This window comes from Brachyistius frenatus, unplaced genomic scaffold (assembly GCF_029030835.1).
Source record: "Brachyistius frenatus isolate BFR_SWC_R1_liver_20210118 unplaced genomic scaffold, ASM2903083v1 Contig_197, whole genome shotgun sequence".
Lineage (NCBI taxonomy): Eukaryota > Metazoa > Chordata > Actinopteri > Embiotocidae > Brachyistius > Brachyistius frenatus.
The window spans coordinates 265936-286960 of NW_027210796.1; the positions used below are offsets into that span (position 1 = coordinate 265936).

General features: G+C 41.2%; 1 protein-coding gene across 1 annotated transcript in view; it reads left to right on the top strand.

Annotated features, from left to right (window-relative positions):
- Positions 1-21025, top strand: part of cadps2 (Ca++-dependent secretion activator 2) — a 233305-nt gene that overhangs the window by 82347 nt on the left and 129933 nt on the right. Inside the window, exons 7-9 of the mRNA XM_069718728.1 lie at positions 11308-11419; positions 13106-13245; positions 20162-20228. Of these exons, the coding sequence (XP_069574829.1) occupies positions 11308-11419; positions 13106-13245; positions 20162-20228 (319 nt within the window). The remainder of the gene's footprint in view (positions 1-11307; positions 11420-13105; positions 13246-20161; positions 20229-21025) is intronic.

Here is a 21025-nt window from a genome sequence, read left to right on the forward strand (position 1 = left end):
CCTCCACTTTATATTCCTAATTGGATTATGCCGGAGCTTTTGAAGATGCTATTGACAGACACACCATAGTAATAACACTGGTTTTGCACGAAACCATTTAGCTTAGCTCCACTTCTACGCCCCAGTCAGATCTCTGATGTTTTTCACAAGAGTCAATTAGGGACAGATTCAAATCTGACACTCTGCTTGAAGGAATTTGTTTTAAATTGGTGTGATTTGAAAGGCAAAAGAAAAGTCCCATCAGGAGTATGTTAAAATGCCAAAATGATAATGATTGCATGTTAACACCATGTATTACTGTCTAAACATTATTAGACACTAAGTCAAAGAAGGCGTTCAATCATTCCAGTGACAGTACACTCATTTGCCCTTCTTATTTTAATTCGAACCTCAAATACCACAGACATTTGGCAGAATGAAAATCTGTTTCATTCATACAAAAATTCAGTTAAAAAAATAAAATAAATAAACATTTAATTAAAAAGGCCAACATTCAATTATAAATGCAATTTCCCCATGCACCTTAAATTTGAGCAGAGTGCACATCACATTTTGTGTCAAATTCAGGAAATCAGCAAGTGCTTCAGAAAATCCATGGCAAAGAAAGCAATGAGCAGGGAGATTTTTTTTTGAGTGGCATTGGTGTTTTCAGAATATCACTGTGCAACATTGGAGAAGGCGCATAAGTCAGGAGCGCAACCAAGAGCATGTTGGGGGGTTTCTTTAACATTTGCAGGGCACGTTTCTTACCTACAACAACAAAGTCGCCGCTCCTTACTCCCCCTAATTGACAGATTTTGCTCCCTGCCACTTCTTTCTGTTCCCTAAAATCAGGGTCACACTGATTTACACTGGAGGAGATCCAGCGGATGCAGCTTTATGCACTTACAGAATGGAACGTCCAGGGAGTTGCATGATTGTGGGAGCAGTGTATTGCTGCACAAGGGGACTACATTGATCTGCAACCAGATTTAGACTTGTATAGTCTCCGTTAAAATGGTAACATGATACATTTGTATGTCTAGTGACAAGTCACTGAACCTCAAGTTGCTGCTAGGGTTAAGCGAGCACTTTGCCTGGCTGCTCAGCCACCATTGGTGTTTGAATGGGTGAATGGGAAACGGTGTGAAGTGTTTTATGAGGACAGACCATTTACCATTCCATCTGTCCAACATGTGAACCGCCATGTGCCACATGGAGTATGTCTTCACTTGGTACTCTTCATGTGTAAAATCCTAAGAATGAGACATTTCACTTTCAAAAGTCCAGCTACTAGTCTCCCAAAACCTTTACGGTGTTGTAAAAAGAAGTGATACGAAACAATTGTAAACATTCCCCTGTCTCATCTTTTTTGAAATGTGTTGCTGCAATCAAATAAAAAATTGGCATATATTTTCCATAAAATACGATTTCACAGTTTCAAACCTGGACGTGTTTTCCTTTGATTTATTTTCAATTAAATATGGGTTAACATGGTTTGTAAATCCTACATTTTTGTTTCAAACATCAACCCAACTTTTTGTTGTTGTTGTAATACAAAGAGGGTTTTTGAGAAGGCAAAACAACATGTGATGACATGCAGGTATTAATTCATTTTTCAACAACTGTGCATAAAGGCAATAAAATAGATTCATGAAGTTTAGCAAATTGTATTTGAATATATTCAATAAGCCGTAAAATAAGATTTTCACTGTACAATTAAAGAGTGTAATTTCTGAACAGTAAAGATAAATTACATCACATACTGTTCCACCTTGGAAACTGTGTTCACGTGTACATTTAATTTTCTTTACATATGGTGTTTTCAGCTTGATGCCAACTGATTGTTTCTCAGGTTGGAGCGTTCTTGGTTACAGGTGTTGGGTTTTTGGATGCCCGTCCTAGAGTAAGGGTCTCTGTGGTAATGAGGTTGCCCTTTCACATGCTCTGGCTGTTTTCGGGCTATTCTTTTCTTTTTTTTTTTCTTTTTTTCTCAGAGCCCGCCGCTCGTCAGAGTCACCAAACAGAGCCAATTAGACAAGCTCACGGTTACCTGATGACCTTCCTGGTCATCAGGGGTTTCGGTGCTGTAACCTGGCTTTGCTGCAGCTCCTGTAATCTTCACTGTAATTAGCCTGCAGCACACTTTCACATTATCTTCAGCAAAAAAAGACACCCAGTGACTTAATAACAACAGAGTTAACTATAATTACAAAGGCAACCTAATTGGCTGTGATTACACAGTTGTCCAATTGCTCTTAGGACTCCTGTGGTTGTAGCATCTTTAATCACCGAGGACCTTTCATCATAAATTCCCCTAATTATTGAGGAATTTTATGCTTCTGTGATTCTGTTTCTTCATGTTTATTTCAAATAAAGTACCATCCTTATAATTATTTTTCTTCCAGGCATGCTTATTTGCTCTCAGTGAAAACGTTTGCACATCCCACAATTATTTAGTTATATTGCATAAAATACAATCCAACAGGGCATTAGCATTTTTTAAGGGCTGTTAAATACAGTAGTTGTATTAACCATTTTACAGTTGGACCATCAAAATCTATAACATTTTCCCTAATCTCCACATGCAACTTCAGACAATTCAGAATGGGTATTATTTATACTTATTTATTTATTATTAGGGGCTCTTTATTGTTAATCGGGGAGGAAGACAAGGAATGTTTTGACGGAATTTGAGGTGCTTGCAGGTGAGCTGGAGCAACATAAATATGCCATGTGGCAGCGTGTTGCCGCTCTAGTGAATGCAATGAGTTAGTCCATAACAAGGGCCGTAGCCTACCTGAAATATTTAAAAAAAAGTATAGAGATTCAAAGGTTGGTGCCCATCGTCAGAACATGTCTGTTACTGGTGGGTGAAGGGTGCGCCTAACCTTTTAATGCTCAGGGAAACAGGTGTCGCGGTGTCTCCTGACAGCAAAGACTATGAAAACTCATACTGGGTGATATGTTCACAGAATTAGAAAATTGTATTTAAGGTGTTAATGCTCTGTTCTGCAATTTCTTTATTATCTTGGATTTCTAAAACCGATTATTATGATTTGAGTTAGCCTAGTCAACATTACACTGCTGGTTTGAGTATTTGAGATACAGTGGAACTGTGTAATGTAAAATAAAGTGAAGTTAAATGTGTGAGGCATCATCATAATGGGCAAGCACGGTGGTGCAGTGGTTAGCATTGTCGCCTCACAGCAAAAAGGTTCCGGGTTCAAATCCGGTCCTGGGCCTTTCTGTGCGGAGTTTGCATGTTCTCCCTGTGCTTGCGTGGGTTCTCTCCGGGTTCTCCGGCTTCCTCCCATCATCCAAAAACATGCACCTCAGGTCAGGTTACCTGGCGCCGCGCTAGTGGCAGCCTGCTGCAGCAGCTCCCCCCTGAGAGCCCCCCTGCTGTAGTGAAGAAATTTCCCCTCGGGGATTAATAAAGTGAATACAAAAAAAAAAAATAATAATAATGACTCTTCTCACACATTTCACTAGCTAGGACCCCGCCTCGGCTGGGGGCGAACCTCCATTGATTGGGGGAGATTAAGCCAGGGTGAGAGTTTCGCGGTTTGGGGGAACGCTTAGTCGAGGATCCACTGCAGATCCCCAAAAGAAGCCATCCTAAGAAGGCAAGATGAAGATGATTGGAGGGAGCCTTGGAGGAAGTTGCGGAACTCGATGGGCCATTCAGCTGAAAACCATCGTCTGCCGTAGTGGCCCCCAAAACCGGCGGAAGGAGCAGCGTCAGTATAGAGCTGAATGTCTTCTGGGTTGGAAAGTTGGTCGTCGTAAAAGAAGGTGATACCGTTCCAGTTGGAGAGGAGGTGCAGCCGCATCTGCATCTCTGTTCTGGAGGGGGTATCCATGGAGACTGGATCGATAAGTGAGGGTGTGGATGATGCGAGGGAAAGCAAGTACAAAATAAAGGAGCGGTCCTGGGGGATGATGCGCAAGGCAAAGTTCAGATGTCCCGAGAGGGAGGGCAGTTGTCATTTGGTGCAAGAGGGAGTAAGAAGAAAGTTTTGTAGGAGGAGAATGATGCGGTGGAGTTTCTCCGCGGGCAAAGAAGCTTGGAACCGGACAGTGTCGAGAGTAATCCCGAGAAACTCCAAGATGTGTGAAGGACCTTCTGTTTTCTCTTCAGAGAGAGGGACGCCAAGCTGAGTGAAGACTGATTTCATGGTCGAGAGACCGTGGGCTGGAGGTGATAAAGGAGGAGTTATAACTAGGAAGCCGGGTGAGTGGTGGCTGAAGGTTGGCTTTGGGGACGTGGTTGGATGGGGATGGTGCACGCGGAGGCGGGATGGGAAGGGGCGCTGCATAATTTGCAGGGGAGAGCTGGACGGGTGGCAAAAAAATGCGGCAGTAGAGTTCCTGGTCGAGGGTACCCCAGTAAGTGGCCTGGTTGAACTGGAGGAGACGGGCTGCGGCTTCTGAAGCGAATTGGATGTGGTATTGGTAAAAGCCTGATCCGCCAAAGCGGAGAGCTAGGTCGAGGATTCTGGAAAGGTGGGATCTAACTCTGTCCTCCTAGCTGGGAAGGGGGTGCAGGGGACATCTCTATACAGGGAGAAAGCGTACGCGAACTCAGGCGGGGTGAGCTCTTTGGAGCGAGCTGGCGCTGAGGTACGCATGATAATGAGGCTCTCATGGCTATCGATCACCCTAGGTTCAGCGTGTTGGTGGAGGGGAGGGAGGATGAGTTGTGCCAAGTCAACGTATTTACCTGAGATTATCTGTTGTCGGAAGTTCGCGGAGACGGGAGAATGTTTTTTGGTTTTTTTTTGGCGGCGCAGAGCCAGAAAAGAGCGCATGGGATGGTTGGAGGGTAGGGGAAGAAGGAGTAGGGACTGGCATCCCGGTGCCAGGAATCTCCATGGTAGAAGGGTAAACTGCGGCCCTCGTTGAGCTGGGGAAGGTCGCTGGAGGCGCCAGAGGAAAGGGGGCAGAAGGGTTGTAAGTTGGCAGCCCAGTGGTGATGATGGGCGCTGTGGATGGATGAGAGGGGGGAAAGAGGAAAGAAGACCTGGCAACCCGGTGGCAGAGTAGAGGGCAGAAAAAAGGGGGTGTGGAAGAACAGCAGTAGTACAGACTGATGAATCTAAACCAGAAGGTGGGATGGAGTGCTGTGGAAATTGAAGAGAGGAAAAGAGGTGGCATCCCGGTGCCGCTGTGCAAAGGTGAGTTTGCCGGAGGAAGTGGAGGGGGATGAGAGGTGGCGCGCTGCAAAACCTGGCAACCCGGAACTTTGTGGGTGGAAGGGCGGAGCTTGAAGGTGCGTGGTGACGTCACTGTTGTTGACGTTACGCCAGTGTGTTTTGGATGGAGGTACGTCTGTGTTTTTTGCCTGACGTGACTTTTGGAAAGTTGTGAGGAGTTAGAACAGTTTTGCTTTGTTGTTGGAGCGGTGGTGAGGTATCCTCTTCTCTTTTAACGCTTTTAGCAGACGGACTACGGTCCAGTCGGAGATCTTGGCCGGCGCGTCTTCGACGGGGGACCTGGCTGGACCGCGGGAGCGGTGGCGGAGGCTTTGGGCGCGGCGCGCTGGGGAGCCGGAGTTGTCTGAGACTCGTTCCCGAGCACTGGGTCTGGGGCGAGCGGAGGAAGAGAGAGGGGACTTACGTTGCCGTTGACTACGTCTGGGGGTGGCAGGTCTCCCTCTGTCACCGGTGAGTGAGTTATTGGAGGACGGCCGTGGATCAGAACCTTCGTACAGAAGGATTGAACGGAGAGAGGGATTCTGGTGGATGCAGCTGGTCGGCTTGTTGGAGATCGGCGATTTGGCTCCGCTGTGCTGTCTGGGTGTTCCCGGTGGCGGCGTCTCGTGGGTAACCCTGGGCTTTTTGGAGAGGGCAGCAGATTGAGGGCTTCCCTTGAGTGCATGGGTGGCCTGTGTGAAGGCAAAACAATTGTCGTCGTCGTCGTCAGACGGGCTGAGGAACAGCAGATCCATGTTTGGTCCAAGGTAAGATTGTTTTGTTTTTTTTCTTCTGCGTGGCGTCTGGTTCCGGATGCCGAAAACGTGAACAGGCCGAGGTTTAGAGTGGGTGGATATTTATAGGACTGTGGCCGGAAGTGGGGGAGTGGTTGAGGCGTGGTCCTGCTCCTGAAATTCAGCTAAAACTTTATCTCCAATTAATTTCTACATTCTGGCTTCATTCCACGTCCACACCATCGTCGTGACCAATTTCTCCAAAATGTTCATATGCATATGGATATTGGCGTGTACATTCTCCCGTCAAGTTGGTTTTTATAGATTATGTTTTTTTTGCGTGGAGTGGCACACTGTTCTTTTAGGCCCTGCTGTGTGCGTATACTCAACTGGTGTTGTGAAGAGGAAGCTTCTCATGAGGACCGAGACACGTCTCGTTCGAATGGAACACTTTACTGTCCAAACTACAGTATTACAAAACAGGAACACGTGAAAAGACCCCGCTTTGCACCCGACATCTTTATTCATCGTCTCGTTAGCAACAAGAACCCATGTAGCATGTTACTTCCTGGCGCTTCAAAATAAAAGCATTTCCTGTTGACGCTTTTCACAGTAAAACAAAATTATTTCCATGACGCTTCTCACATTTACAGCTAAACAGTGTAAACGGTGTGCTTCAACATTTCTTGCATAAACTGTTAATCAAACCAACATGAACCATATTATTTATCTTATCTTAACCAAACAATTCACAACCACTGGTAATGCTTAAATGAGGCCCTTGGTGGGGTGTGAAACTTGCACCAGACTCTTGGCAGTGAATTATCTTCTGTCCTAAATCTGATCAGTGTAAACCAGGGTCATGAGCTACCTGTAGTTCGTGAGCTATTATTATTATTATTGTTATTTGTATTATTATAGTACATTTGGGGATTCATTTCAGAATTTTGTATTTATTAATTTTTTTAACCTGCTCGAGAGAACAACGCTATCAACGCAATTGATTAACAAGTATACAGCCTCCCCAAACATTCCCATCGCCTGTGTCTGCTCTGCACCATGTCACTGTAACGGAAGGTGGACAGGCAGGGTTGACCTCCGCCCCTCATCAAACAGAGATCAGACAACAGCAACTACAGCAACCTGCAATGCGCCTGCAAAACACAGCAGAGATTCTCACACCGAGTCTGAAAAGAAACGGGTGCTGCATAAATTAGGTAATTAACATAAAAGCTAAATGTTTCGCTGGACTGCAACAGCAGGTCCGGAGGTATAAAGGGAGTGAGTGAGTGAGCGATCAAAGTTGCACCGCTGGTCAGCTGAATGCCGAGACTTTTCAGATAAGATCAGATAATTAGCATATAGAAAAAAACCTGCACATGCTGTTGAATTTTAAGCTGTTGCGATACATAATATGTGTGTCGAGTATCAATGTGTTATCATTGACATAAAAGAAGCTTACTCAGCTGGTTTGGGTGGAGCTCAGCTATGTGAATAGACGTTACTAAACATGACTAGCTCTCAGACAATTTCCTTTTTTTCAAAGTAGCTCTTAAAGGAAAAAACTAAAACGTTGGAGTCTCCTGGTGTAAACAAATAACAAGTAAGATTTCACGTTTGTCCTTCAGTTTTGTTTTTCAACACCGTCTGGGAAACGAAAAGAAACGTAATGACATGCATCATCCCTCCCGTTAAATCCACTTTCTCAGGTCAGTTAATACGTGAGGCCAACACTCTTTTTATCAGGATCTGTCCTCTGTCTTACAAATGCCCTTGGTGTGTGTGTGTGTGTGTGTGTGTGTGTGTGTGTGTGTGTGTGTGTGTGTGTGTGTGTGTGTGTGTGTGTGTGTGTGTGTGTGTGTGTGTGTGTGTGTGTGTGTGTGTGTGTGTGTATCTGGGTGGTGCACGGATGACGAGTGACACCTTCGCGAGTTGAAAGCAAGTAGCAAAGCCGAGCTTTATATTCAGTTTCCCTAGTTTCCAAGGCAACATTTCGAAGAATAATGTCTCACACACACACACACACACACACACACACACACACACACACACACACACACACACACACACACACACACACACACACACACACACACACACACACACACACACACACACACACACACACACACACACACACACACTTGCAGACTTGAAATGACAGTTTTGACGTGCAGGCACGTAATCACCAGAGGGGTGGCTCTGTGTGTATGGCCATGTCCCCATCATCATCTTGAGCAGAAGCCATTACTTATCACCATTGCAGTGTGCGAGATGAACAATACGTGTTTCTTGATAACAGCCGATCCAAAACAGCCGACTGTTGCTGCTGCTTCTGATCTGTGGCCAACACCTGATGTGATATTCATTCTGGAACTAGACCTTTTTTATTAAGTTAATTTTGCAGTCTATGATGTCTGAGAAATTGCAGTTAGAAAGAAAAAATGCTTTGTCCTGTCGAGTTTAAAGTCTGCAAATAGGAAAAAGTTAACGTCTTTGAAATGCAGACTATTTTTTTTTTATGCAGTAGAAACACTCTGGGTTTTGTGAATTATTTTAAAAACAGAAACGCTGTTCTAAACATGAAGGCGCTCCAACTGTTGACCTATTGACAATTCTGGGACCTAAAAAGTTCAAACTAAATCTCAAAACCTCAGCTTGCCATGTGAGTAATATTAACAGAGATTCAGCTTGCATGCTTTTAAATTGTTGCTCCAATCAACAAAAGAGTTTCTAAAACACCCAATTATAACTTTAAACTATTTATAGCTAGGTGTACCAATACAAACTGAAGCAGAATTCTGTATGGCCGGAGATATACTTGTTTTTAGTTTTTTGGCGTTGGCATGTCCATGATGGTCGCCTTGTGTATCCTGCGTCTGTTTTGAGCGTTGGTTATATATGTACAGTATATATATCTTTCTTTCTTTCTTAGCTGTATATATGTCTATTTAGTTTTTTTTTGCACAGAGAGCTGAAGTTACAACCGGAGTCAAATTCCTTTTACGTGTCAACGTACCTGGCCAATAAAGCTGATTCTGATTCTGATTCTGATTCTGGTTGGTGAAATTAACGCAACGCGTACGTAAGATGCAATGCACACCTGACTGGTAAGGACAGTGTAGTGTAGGGGCAGTATGGCGATGTGACAGGGTCAGGGACCTGCAACCAAGCGACGACCAGCAGTGACTTTACCCATCGGTTTGTGAACGGCTGTTTGGAGTTCCGAGCCTCGAGTTTGGAATTTGTTGGGCGCCATCTTGCTTGCCCGGAGTGGTTTGGAGCCAGTAGTCACCATATTTGCGCGAGCGGGGAGATGTGACTTGATCTGATTGGAAACCCGGCGATGCTACATTCCGCCTACCGATAGCCGTAACCTGACTGCACCACAGGCCTGTCAATCAAACAGACCCCACCCCGCCCCTAAACACACCTTTTTTAAGTTTATTTTTGAATTAATGATGGGATTATTTTCAGATGGACAGCCAGAAAAACAAACGAGAAGGAGCGACTTTAGCTAACAAAACCGAGATAACTCATGGAGAAATTTTATTGACTGAGAATTTTATGAGACTAGTTAGATGGGAGTCTACGGAGCCGGAGGCTTTAGGTGGTATGTATCGGCCTCATTTTTCAGAGCAGGAAGCTAGGTGCACTTTTATATACAGTCTATGCCTGCGGCTCCTTCAGCTGTAGACTGCTGCACCCTCAGTACAGGAAAGAGCACTACCGCAGGTCGTTTGTCCCGACGGCTGTCAGACTGTTCAACTGCAGCCTGAAATAATGTTGCACTGTATGTCAGAGCACCTGACACTTTTTTTTTTCATCCCAAGTTGTATTTATTTATTTTGTGTATGTATATAGTTTTTGTATGCGTGTGTGTATTTATTTATTGGTCTTACTTTAAAAAAAAAAAATTAAAAAAAATCTATCTTATTTTATTGTATACGTATTTATAATTTTGTCTTATTGTGTGCACCTTTTTTCCTAACTTTCTATGCTGATGACAAAATTTCCCCACTGTGGGATTAATAAATTCTTGCCTTGTCTTTTCTTGTCCATCCATCCATCCATCAATCACTAAATGGAAATCCAAACCTGTTGCATCCGTGCACTGTGGAAGATACAGAAAAATATGTTTGAGGATTTAGCCGCTAGCTTGTTTTATCCCCCGTCATCTCAGAATCAGCAAAGTAGTGACCCTCTCAATTGTCAATATGTTTATTGTTTACATCAAGCAAATCAAGATGTTTTAATGGCATCATTGTTTTTCTGGTGTGCCCTCTGGTGGAGTCCCTCAGTAACACACAGAGTTCAGAGGCAATAACATTCAGGACGTCAACAGTTGTAACCGCGAATGTGTAGTTCAAAAGCAAGTATATCTACGGCCTACAAGTACACCACCTTTTCATCTCATTTTAATCCTTAATGGATTTTTTTATTTGACAGTTTTGAATAAATTACTGAACACCAAAAGCCAAAACCATTTAGCTGTAATAACTGGGTGAAAACTTTCATTATTGATCTGTGAAGTGAACCCTGAACTGACTGCAATGCAAGATGAAAAAATACCAGCACATATTCTGGAAGACAATCCTCCTACATGATGCAGAAACGTTACATTTTTATTAGCTGGAGGTTACAGTTGCTTATTGCTTTTGTTTATCTTGTTGACAAACACCTGTCACCAGCAGATTCCTAACAAAGCTTCTCCAACCTTAGCTTCAAACACACCGCATTTCAAAAAGCTGCTTCACAAGAAACAACTCTCACTGGTTATAATTCGGAGCAGCAAAGCAGGAAGTATTTGGTTTGTGTCATCAGTAATTTAACACAGTTTTATTACAGTGAGTAAAGTGTTTAGAATGAAATATCAATGTCAAAGAACATGCAGTAGTGGTGTGTATATATATATATACATACATACATACATGCATAGAACAAATCACAGTAAGATGTTAGTCTTTACTGAATAATTGTGGCAAGTTGTTTTTTTAATGCTGATATATAAAATTATAACACTTATATTTTTCAGTATTTTCTAATATTGTCAATAATTTTGCGATCACACAAAAATGCACTGAAATACCGTGATGTTTTGTTGGAGCCATATTGCCGACAGCATTTGCACTGGCCTCTTCATTTCAGAGCATAACTTAACCTGTTTCAGGAATATGGTCTCACGCTGGAAGTTTTCAGCTCCGCTTTTTATCTGGATGAGTTAATGCGGCTTTCATCTGCTATCAAGCTGACAGGCACAACACAGCTAACAGCACCTATATCTGGCCAGTGTAAAAATGCTAACTGTGAATCATTTAAATGATGAATGCTTTGACGGTGTCTGTAATGTTTACACACAAATGTACATATCTAACAATAATCCTCATGTCTTTCAGGTGGGGCACTCAGGGGGACTTCACCACAAGCCACCCGTTGCCCTCGGTCAAAGTGAAGCTCTTTACAGAGAGCACGGGTGTCCTGGCTTTGGAAGACAAGGAACTGGGCAGGGTGAGTGGACCTACAAAAAACACACAACATGGAGAAGTTGACTACCTGTGGTTACAAAATAACATTGAAACACAAAGCATGTTTAATTTGTACAGACGACCATATGAGTTATCACTGAATGAGGTCAGGTACTTAAATCCAAGCTGCGATTAAAATGTTAAAAGACTGTTCCTGTTGTGCATGAAGAGAATGTAGAAGAGTAATGCGCATGGAGCAGGGGTAAGCAATTACTTTTGACTTAATATTCCAAATTATGTCACCTGATCACTATCATTACCTGCTTTACAAGTGTATTTCTGATGACTGGTATTTTGCGCATTGGTGATTTCACCGGTGACATTTTTTACCAAACGTGGGAGAAAAACAACGCATACGCTTGAATATCTTCAGAAAACCAACTGCAACAACATGAAAATGATGAGCCTGGTGAGGTGTTTTAAGTGACATTTACATTTCAAGAGAGGCAGAGGCAGTCACAATTCAAGACACAAGGCTCATCAGGTCAGAAGCGCAACCATACAGTTTTCTTTGACGTTTGCTGAGTTACGCACAGTGAATTGAATTCAATTTTATTTATATAGTGCCAAATCACAACACGTTATTTCATGGCACTTAACACATTAAAGTCCCTACAGCAGAACTTTACAACATTATACAGAGAAACCCAACAATTCAACAATTCCCACATAAGCTAGGAGGGGAAAAAAACCCTCCTCTTTATTATCTACAGCTAAGAAAACCAGGACAACCTTGAACATTGTTCTTTTCAAATGTGCCATCTGCAGAAGTGCCTACATTTAAAGCTTACAAACTACAAAACAAGGAATGTACCGATCCAACTTTCACACTCCAGATACCATTTCCAATACTGAAATTCAGGTTGTCTGTTCTGCACATGAACCTTGGATGTATTGGCCAATAAGTGAACATTTGTTCTTTGTTGTCAGGACCAGAGATGCAGGAGAAAATGGGTAGCTGTCACGGCCAAATTGTTGACAAGGATGACAGTCGAAACATTGCACAGATGGCAGGGCTTGACAGTCCTCCCCTTGGAAGCGCAAATGTCTCTCAAAACATCTCCCCACACTGATTGCTTAATTTGCCATAGGCTTCCTGAATCATGTTAAGGGTCTTCATTGCCAATATCCAGAGTTTGACACAAAATTGTATCTGCACAATCTGGTCATGTCCACAGAGAAATCCTAGACGCGCTGATGATTATCAAACAACAAAATTTGTAACACCAACTCGCAACAGGAGCAATCTCAGAACTTGATGATCTGCCCTCGTGCGACGTAACGTGACCGGATTTTCATGATGTGACTGATATGACTTGATAGACCCACGGAGACCTACAGAAGCTGCAGAGGTTGTCATATTGTTTCTGGATAGCATTCCAACATAACAACAGTAACAATAAGTTGATGGCTAGACTGACATCAATGCTGTGATATATATTTCAACTATCACAAAATACAACACAATGTCAGGATTATAATGTAATTGCATTGCTAATTATGGCGCTAGTTTTGGGAAAGGCCAAATACCTTTGATTCTAATATTTATTTACCTTATTTACAAAGGCAAGATAAAAGAAGAAAATGGTTTTGAGTAGAAATTCCAGACCTCGACCCTGAGGATAATTTCGAATCATTTGCTAATGTTTTTTTTCCCTGACCCCATCAGGTGGTCATGAACCCGACCAATAATGGACCGAAGCAGGCAGAGTTCCATCGGATGGTCATCCCGAAGAGCAGCCAGGACACGGAGCTAAAGATAAAACTGGCCATTCGCATGGACAAACCTCCAAATATGAAGCACAGCGGGTGAGTCTGCTGATACATTAAATCGTCTTTTTTTGCACCTTCAATGCACATTTGACAGTGATGATAGAGGCACGGGTGAAAGAGAGGTGTAAGATAAAGCTCCCCAGCTGCAATTAAACCTGGGATTTGGTGGTTATGTGGTAAACTTGTATTTCTTAACTGAAAGGTCAACTAAAAGTTTTGCACTAGTTCCACATTTCTCCCATGGTCATGGAGTGAACGTCCATTCATGTTGGAAAAAAAGCAATTATAACTTAACAGATAATATTGTCTTTTCCTAAAAGGTTTCTTGATACTTGAGGAGGCAGAAAAAGATGCCCACATATTTGTTGTCACAAATAACAACATACTGTATACAGTGTTTTGTTTCCTTTCGTGATGATACGGCGCATCGTGATGATGTGGCGCAATCATTGTGGTTGTGTTATTACATGACAACAATATCGAACGAGATCGAATTGAAAATTCATAGGAAAATAGTCTGGTTGTAGTAAATTGGTTACGAGCTGATTAACGAAGACTTGGCTAGCAAGCGAAACAAAAAAGCGGAGTCATTTACATTATATTTCTTGGCATTGGATGAAAAATAAAGGACACCGCTCAGCTTTTAATTTTTATCAGAGGGATTAATGACAATTTTGAGATAACAGAGGAGTTTTTGGCCGTGGAATCCCTGAAGGGGAAAACGTGGGGAGAGGACTCGTATGACGGCGTGTCGGGGTCATCGAGAGGCTCCAGCTACCTCGGAGTAGCTCGCCAACGTTACCACAGACGGATCGACAAATCTGACTGGAAAAAACGTCGGGTTGCTCAAAAGAATCCAGGAGAGGGTGAAAGAGGACAACCCTGAGCAGGAGGACATTTTCTTACACTGTGTAAATCCGTCCTGCAGCTCGACCACGTAGTGAAGCCGGTTGTAGAAGTGGTGAACTTTATTGGAGCGAGAGGACTTCACCGTCGTCAGGTTATTAAGTTTCTTGAAGAAACTGACGCTGATCACCAGGACTTGCTTCACCACTCCAACGTCCGCTGGTTAAGTTTGGGGAAAGTACGTCAACGAGTGTTGGAGCTCAAACAGGAGATTATCTCATTTTTGGAGCTACTTGACAAAGCTGACGATTTTCCTGAGCTGAGTGACACAGATTGTCTTTGTGATTTATCTTTTGCTGTGGACGTACTGACACACATGAATGAGCTGAACGTGAAGCTACGAGGGAAAGACCAGTTTGCCCATGAAATGTACACAAACGTCAGAGCCTTCAAAACCAAGCTAGCTTTATTCTCAAAGCAAATGCCAAACAAGTCATTTGCTCATTTCCTCACACTGGCTACGCTGAAAGACGTCCTGGACATGAAGACATACAGGAAATCACTGGACGACCTGCACGGAGAATTCTGCCATCGGTTCTCTGATTTTGGAAAAATTGACAAGTCACTTCAGCTGGTGTCGTGTCCCTTCAGCTGGTGTCCTGTCCCTTCAGCTGGTGTGGTGTCCCTTCAGCTGGTGTCTTGTCCCTTCAGCTGGTCTCTTGTCCCTTCACACGAGACCCTGAAACGGCGCCACAGGAGCTGCAGTTGGAACTGATTGATCTCCAATGTGACACCGTCTTAAATGAGAAGTTCAACTCTCTTAAACTGGATGAGTTTTATGCTTCATTAAGCGCAGCCAAATGTCCAAACATCCAGAAGATGTCCCAGAAGATGCTGGTGTTGTTTGTCTCTACGTACGTGTGTGAACAGACTTTTAGTGTGATGAACACCAACAAAGCACCTCACAGATCCCAGTTGAGTGATGAACACCTCAGATCTGTTCTGAGAACACAACAAAACTAACAGCAGACTTCGATGCACTGACAGAGAAGGTGATCAACAACACTGTTCCCACTAAAAGTGAATGTAAGTATTAACACTGTAATGCCTTTTTTATGTTTATGTTTGATATGTATGCATCTGGTGCTGGCCCGGCCCATCTGTCAAATTTTAAAAGTCAATGTGGCCCCTGAGCCAAAAAGTTTGCCCACCCCTGCTATAGATGAAGGATGGATGGATGGAAGGATGACCTCGAAGACTGTTAAATCCTTACAACAGAACCTTCAAATATCAGAGGAGGAACCCAGTATCCAAAGCTTGGATAGACTTAGGGATCCTATTTTCATACCCGTACAAAGCTGGGCTCAACACCAATCTAAGCTGGTTTGGTCCAGCACAAGTTTTTTTTTTTTTTTTTGTCGAGTTGAGATTTTCATGGCACAACATGAACCCCGGCTGCGCTAAGATGGGTGGAACAACGCGACAAGGGGTATGTTGGTAAAGATGCGTTCGTGCAGTGCTATTTTTGCATCGTTTTTTAGGTGAAATCAGGCCGGCGTTTCCGCCAGCTCATACCAGGTCTAAGTGCCATGCAGTCGGCCGAGGGCTTTTTTGGTGGCTTTATTGGGCAATAGGGCGCATGAACAAACCTACACACAAACAGGTTTGGGCATCCTATGTATCCCACTTCCATAAATAATTAAATGAGTTTTTTTTTTGAGTGAAACTTCTGACCTTTAATTCGTTTAACCTTCAATTAATTTACGAATAAATCAAAATCCTTTTCACCTATTCATTTGATTTTTGTAATCTACCCAGCCTTAAAAGGCCATGCAGTGTCACTGTGTCATTTATGCACAAAAGGTGGAGGAATTTATGCACAAAAGCTTAGGTCATTTAATTAATGATAGGAAAGTAAATCACGTACCTGTCAAAGCTCCCGACGAAATTCATATTGGTCAGGCAAACAAATTACAAATCTGTCCATTTCTTCCTAATTAGGTTTAAAAAAAAGTGGAAAGTCCATAAGGTAGATTAATAAAAAAATGTTTTCACCAGTCTATATTCATCAGTTTAAATTTACATTTGCTTAACATTTCATTTTGTGGGGGAAACATTTTACTGTGTTAGATCAATGCGAAACAGTGGAAGTATTAAAAACCTACTGAGGCAATGTGTTGTGTAGTCTTGATTTCATCCAGAAGATGGCAGCAAATCCACATTTTTAAACTGATAAAGGTTGATAAGAGAATAGTTTATTTGAACACTGCTGCACTTACATGAACAGTTCAATAATTGTCTCCACAGATTAGTTTTGTGTAAACTAATGTATTTTTCTCAGCTTGTTTCTACTCCACCTTAACTGTCACATGAAAGTCTACATCCGGAATACTTACAAATGGTTCTAAACAATCCGTTGGCAGCATTGGTCTAGTTTGTGTGTTAAACAGTTTTGGAACTGTTGGGTTTCCCTCTTTTGACTGAGTCAGGCCAACAGTTTCTCCCTGCTTTACACATTACAAAGCTTAGATCCTGGATGCATGGATGGGTTGTTAAATAGGCAGTCAGACAGTCTGAATTCTCTAAACTAAGTCTAAGTTTAGATGCAGTTTTTGATCCAAAACCACCACCTGAGATGTATCCTTTTGCATTTTTTTGTTGTTGTTGTTTTGTGTCTCTGTCTGTAGTTGATTTGCATCTGCTTTTATTGTTTTAAGATTCTTTTGTGTAGTTGTTTTTGCATTTGTTTTTGTACTGGTTTGCTGTCACTTTCACTGCGGAGGTCTTTCTCCAAAACCCAAATGGAGACATGGGGAGCCTTTTGCAGGTCACTGCCCAGGGACCCATTGTCTCATAATTAGTCCGTACCAATGGTACCAATGTATTTGATGCTCAGAGTAGCAAGAGATTTTTTTCATCTGACTAAGCGAAGAAACTCTTCAAATCCTCTGCGCTAGACCTCCTCAGGTTTTCATCCTGAGTTCCCTCCTCCTGCAAACAGCCCTCTGCAGATGCTCTCAGATTCTGTTGCTATAATGAGCTGAATACTGTGGAAGTCAAGCAGCACTGATGATAGAAACAAATTATACAGATCAGGTGCAGGTTTGAGTATTCTCCACCAGGGGTCAGTGCGAGTCTCTCTGTGAATGAAGCCTGTCTCCAGTTTGCTCCCACCACTTCATGTGTTACTTCTTTAATGAATCATGTCTGGCTTATTTCTACATTTTTCTCCATAAAGATTATTTGTTACCATTTTCATTATAAATATGTGACTCAAAAATGTTAAATGGCCTGTATCTTGTGTTTTTGGGGAAAAAAAAAAAAAAGATAAAAAAAGATAAATTCTATTTCTAGATTATCAAAGAAATAAAATCCAAAAAAGGCCAACTAATGATGGCATTTTTGGTGCTTAAAGTGAAGAAAAAGAGCACAAACAGTGAAAGATTTGGTCTGGGTTCAGACTTTAAAAGGAAAATATGAAAAGGAACCCAAATAGGATGCCAGAGCACATTTGATTTTTAGAGTGAAATGGGCAGGAAAATGGATGCAGAAGAAGAAAAATGTGCCAACATTTTCATTTGATTGTTTTTTTTTCTCCTTTTTAACATTTGATGCACATAGAGAGTGAAATAATATTTTTGAGAGCACAAGTGAGGTTTTTGTCTTTTTAGTCATATGACCAAGTTTTCTATATGGTGACTAAGTTGCATATTCTTTTCTGGGGAAAATATATTTTATTATCCTGTTTCACATAAAATGTTCTGACTTAGAAAAAATTATGATGCTCAATTTTGCTTCTTGGTTGCATTCAAAGTTAACAGGAAAGAAAAACAGCACTGCAGCTATATGGTCATGATCAATGTGATTCTTTTGTAAAATCCAGTACTTTAAAATGATATTTTTTTTTTTAACAATTTCTATTTTCTTTACAAGTTGGGCCGGGGGGCATAATTAAGTCAGGATATCTTGAACCAAAAAATGAGAGAGACAGAAAGACATAGAGAGAGAAAGGCATGGATTTAAAAGTAGAAAGTTCAATGGACACTTTTTTCCAGCTTATTTATAGTAAAATACTGTCCAGTTTTTATTTTCTTATTTTACAAAGTGACAAAATCAGCCTGTGTGGTGAGATTACAAAGAAACAAATCTGAAAAAGATGACCTCAGACTGATATGTAATTCTGCACATGCCATCATAAAAACTATTATCATTATTGAATTAAGAATAATAAATAAATAAATATATATATATAAATTATTGCATATTAATTGGATACTAGAACAACAACTATTAAAGCACCTGTGTGTGATATAAAAAAAACTAAAAAAAAAACAACTTGTGGAAGTCAGTGTAACACAATACAAAATAAATGTGTTATATTTGTGTAAAACATGAAAAACTGAAAACAGTTTCTGCAGCTGCCACTACAAATAATGTACAGGTTGAAATATTAGTTTATCTGACAAACAACCACCAAATTTAATCGCACCCAATGTTGTTTTTGACACAGAGCAATGAAAAGTGGCCCTTTTCTAGAGTTTTAGGGTTCTACGGTTTTCAACAGTTATGATCATTTCAAACAATGCATGTCTAAATATAAGGACAGAAATGAGAAATAAAGGAAACATTATTTCTTTGTTTTAATAGTCTTGTGCCCCATCCCTCTTTAAAAACACCGTAAGAGTTTGAATGTCCGGCTAAATGACCAGTTAAAGATGGATGTTTTTGTGCAGTGAGGACTGTTAAATGCCTGCATTGAACTCCTTGGCATCCACAGCCCATTGCTGTGGTATCGTGCAGCTGAATGGATGATGGAAACTGCAGGAGGAGGAGGACGAGGCAGCCAAATAATTTTCACAAGTGGCTGGCGAGCAGTGCCACATGTTAACCTGGAGTCCTGCGGAATGGCCCAGATTCTCTGTCCAGACGTGCTGCAGCCTTGACTGGAGGCCTTTTCTTTATGGGCGGGCAGCAGGGCTGAAGAAAAAGGTCTCGCCATCGATTGATTTTCCTCACTTGCACTTGCCTGTATCCCACGCTTCAGGAGGCCTGGGAGCAGCCATTGATTGAGAGGCCACGCTGGTCATTCTTCCATTTTCCTCAGAACTTCCTCAATGAGCTGCTGTCTCTGTCAAGGCCTCATACAGCTACTCATTATGTACTCTTTTAAATTCATGTTAGAGGAGAAAAGTAATGTTATTTTTTACAGCTGATGGAGTAATTACACAATTACGTGTGATTTATTGCGATAAAGCTTCAAAGAGCTTTTAAATGGATTTCAGTACCAACACAATATGATCCTTGAAGACATTTAAAAGCTTTTTAATGTAATTTTTTCATTAACATTTTTGACTTACATTAAGATGCCAGTATATTTCAACTGAAAGAGGTCTTTAAAGATTTCAAAAAGAGAATATGCAAATTCTGTAAAGGTGTCTTGATTGAAGCAGACATATTTTCTACTTTGATTACAAATATTATAGTCATATCCTGTTATTTTTTGTTGTAATTTGTACTCAAGTAAACTGTGGTGCGTTGTCATGGCTGCAAGAGAATAGGGCTGCAACACAAATTATTTTCTTGATCAGTTAGTAATAATTTGTTTTAAATAATTGATTTGTCAAATTTATCAGAGAATTATGAAGAATGTGACAAGCAAACAAATGAAGAAATTTGGAAATGAATATGAACATAATTTTGCTATTTGAGGGAAGAATATATCAATGTTCTGCAACCAGATACCCACTGAACTCCAAAAGTGAATATATCACGTGAAACATATTTCACATTTTACAAAACAATCTCACATTAAGCTCCATTTGCTAGCTGATTTTAGAATAAAAAAGGCTGAGTGTGAGGGGTTATGGTTGAAAGTTTATTCTTGCCTTTGGAAACAGCATTTTTATAAGAACTGGCCAAACTCCTTCTGGTGAGGAGTATTGTGTAATTTCATTGAAAGCACCAGAATGCTAAATGGTTCCCTTCTCGCAAGATGAACTGTTAAAGAAAAACATCAAGTGCATCTCATATGGACCACCATAAGCATTTGACATGAGCATTGCCTCACGTCCTTTCAGTCAATGTTATGTTTTTCTTTCTGTTGCAGGTACCTGTATGCTCTGGGACAGAGAGTGTGGAAACGCTGGAAAAGACGATATTTTGTTCTTGTTCAGGTATGGAGCTCATGAGATTTAAATCAGATAACTTGTCTTGATCCGTGATTCAATTCAAAATCGTGTCTTAAGATCAGAGAGACCCTGCGAGCTGAAGAATAAAAGGCTAAAGGTCAAAGCTGAAGTACATTCACAGCAAAAGGCAGATATTAAAAAGCTGTTGTCTGAAAATATCTAAGGGGAAGGTAGTTTCTTTCAGGTACAGCAGCAGTGAAAATATGATGTTAGTCTGTCTTTAAAATGCGTTGCATCAAACCTTCACAGAAATGTCCTCAAACTGAAACAAATCTTTCATAAACTCACATTTATTTATTTTTTCAAAATTTTGCAGCTTTTTAAAAAAAGAGAAAGGACTCCTCGTCGCAGCATTAGAGTCCTGCTGAATGAAGCTATTTCAGTTTTTGGTTTCTGTATTGTCTTTGACACCTTTTTACCTGAGCTGCCATTTACTTTCTAGGCACTTACTGATCACTCTAGAGTTTTACAGGGCAAGAGCAGACTTTTTAAGTTAAATGATGTCGCTTGTGAAATAAAAGTCAGTTTACCTCTTTTTATTATATTAAAAAGTCACGTAAAAGCATAGAAAGTTTGTTGACTATCTTGTGTTTATTGATCATGACTCATGTTTTAAATGGTGAATCAAGTGTTTGGCGATATTTCTTTTTTTTAATCGGCGCAATTATTTACACGTGGTAAAAAGGTCAACAAGTTAGATGCACTGGTGTAAGAAAATATATGGACAACAATAAGTGAACAGCAGCACAAAAACATAGGCAAACACAGGGTACAAGTTGGAT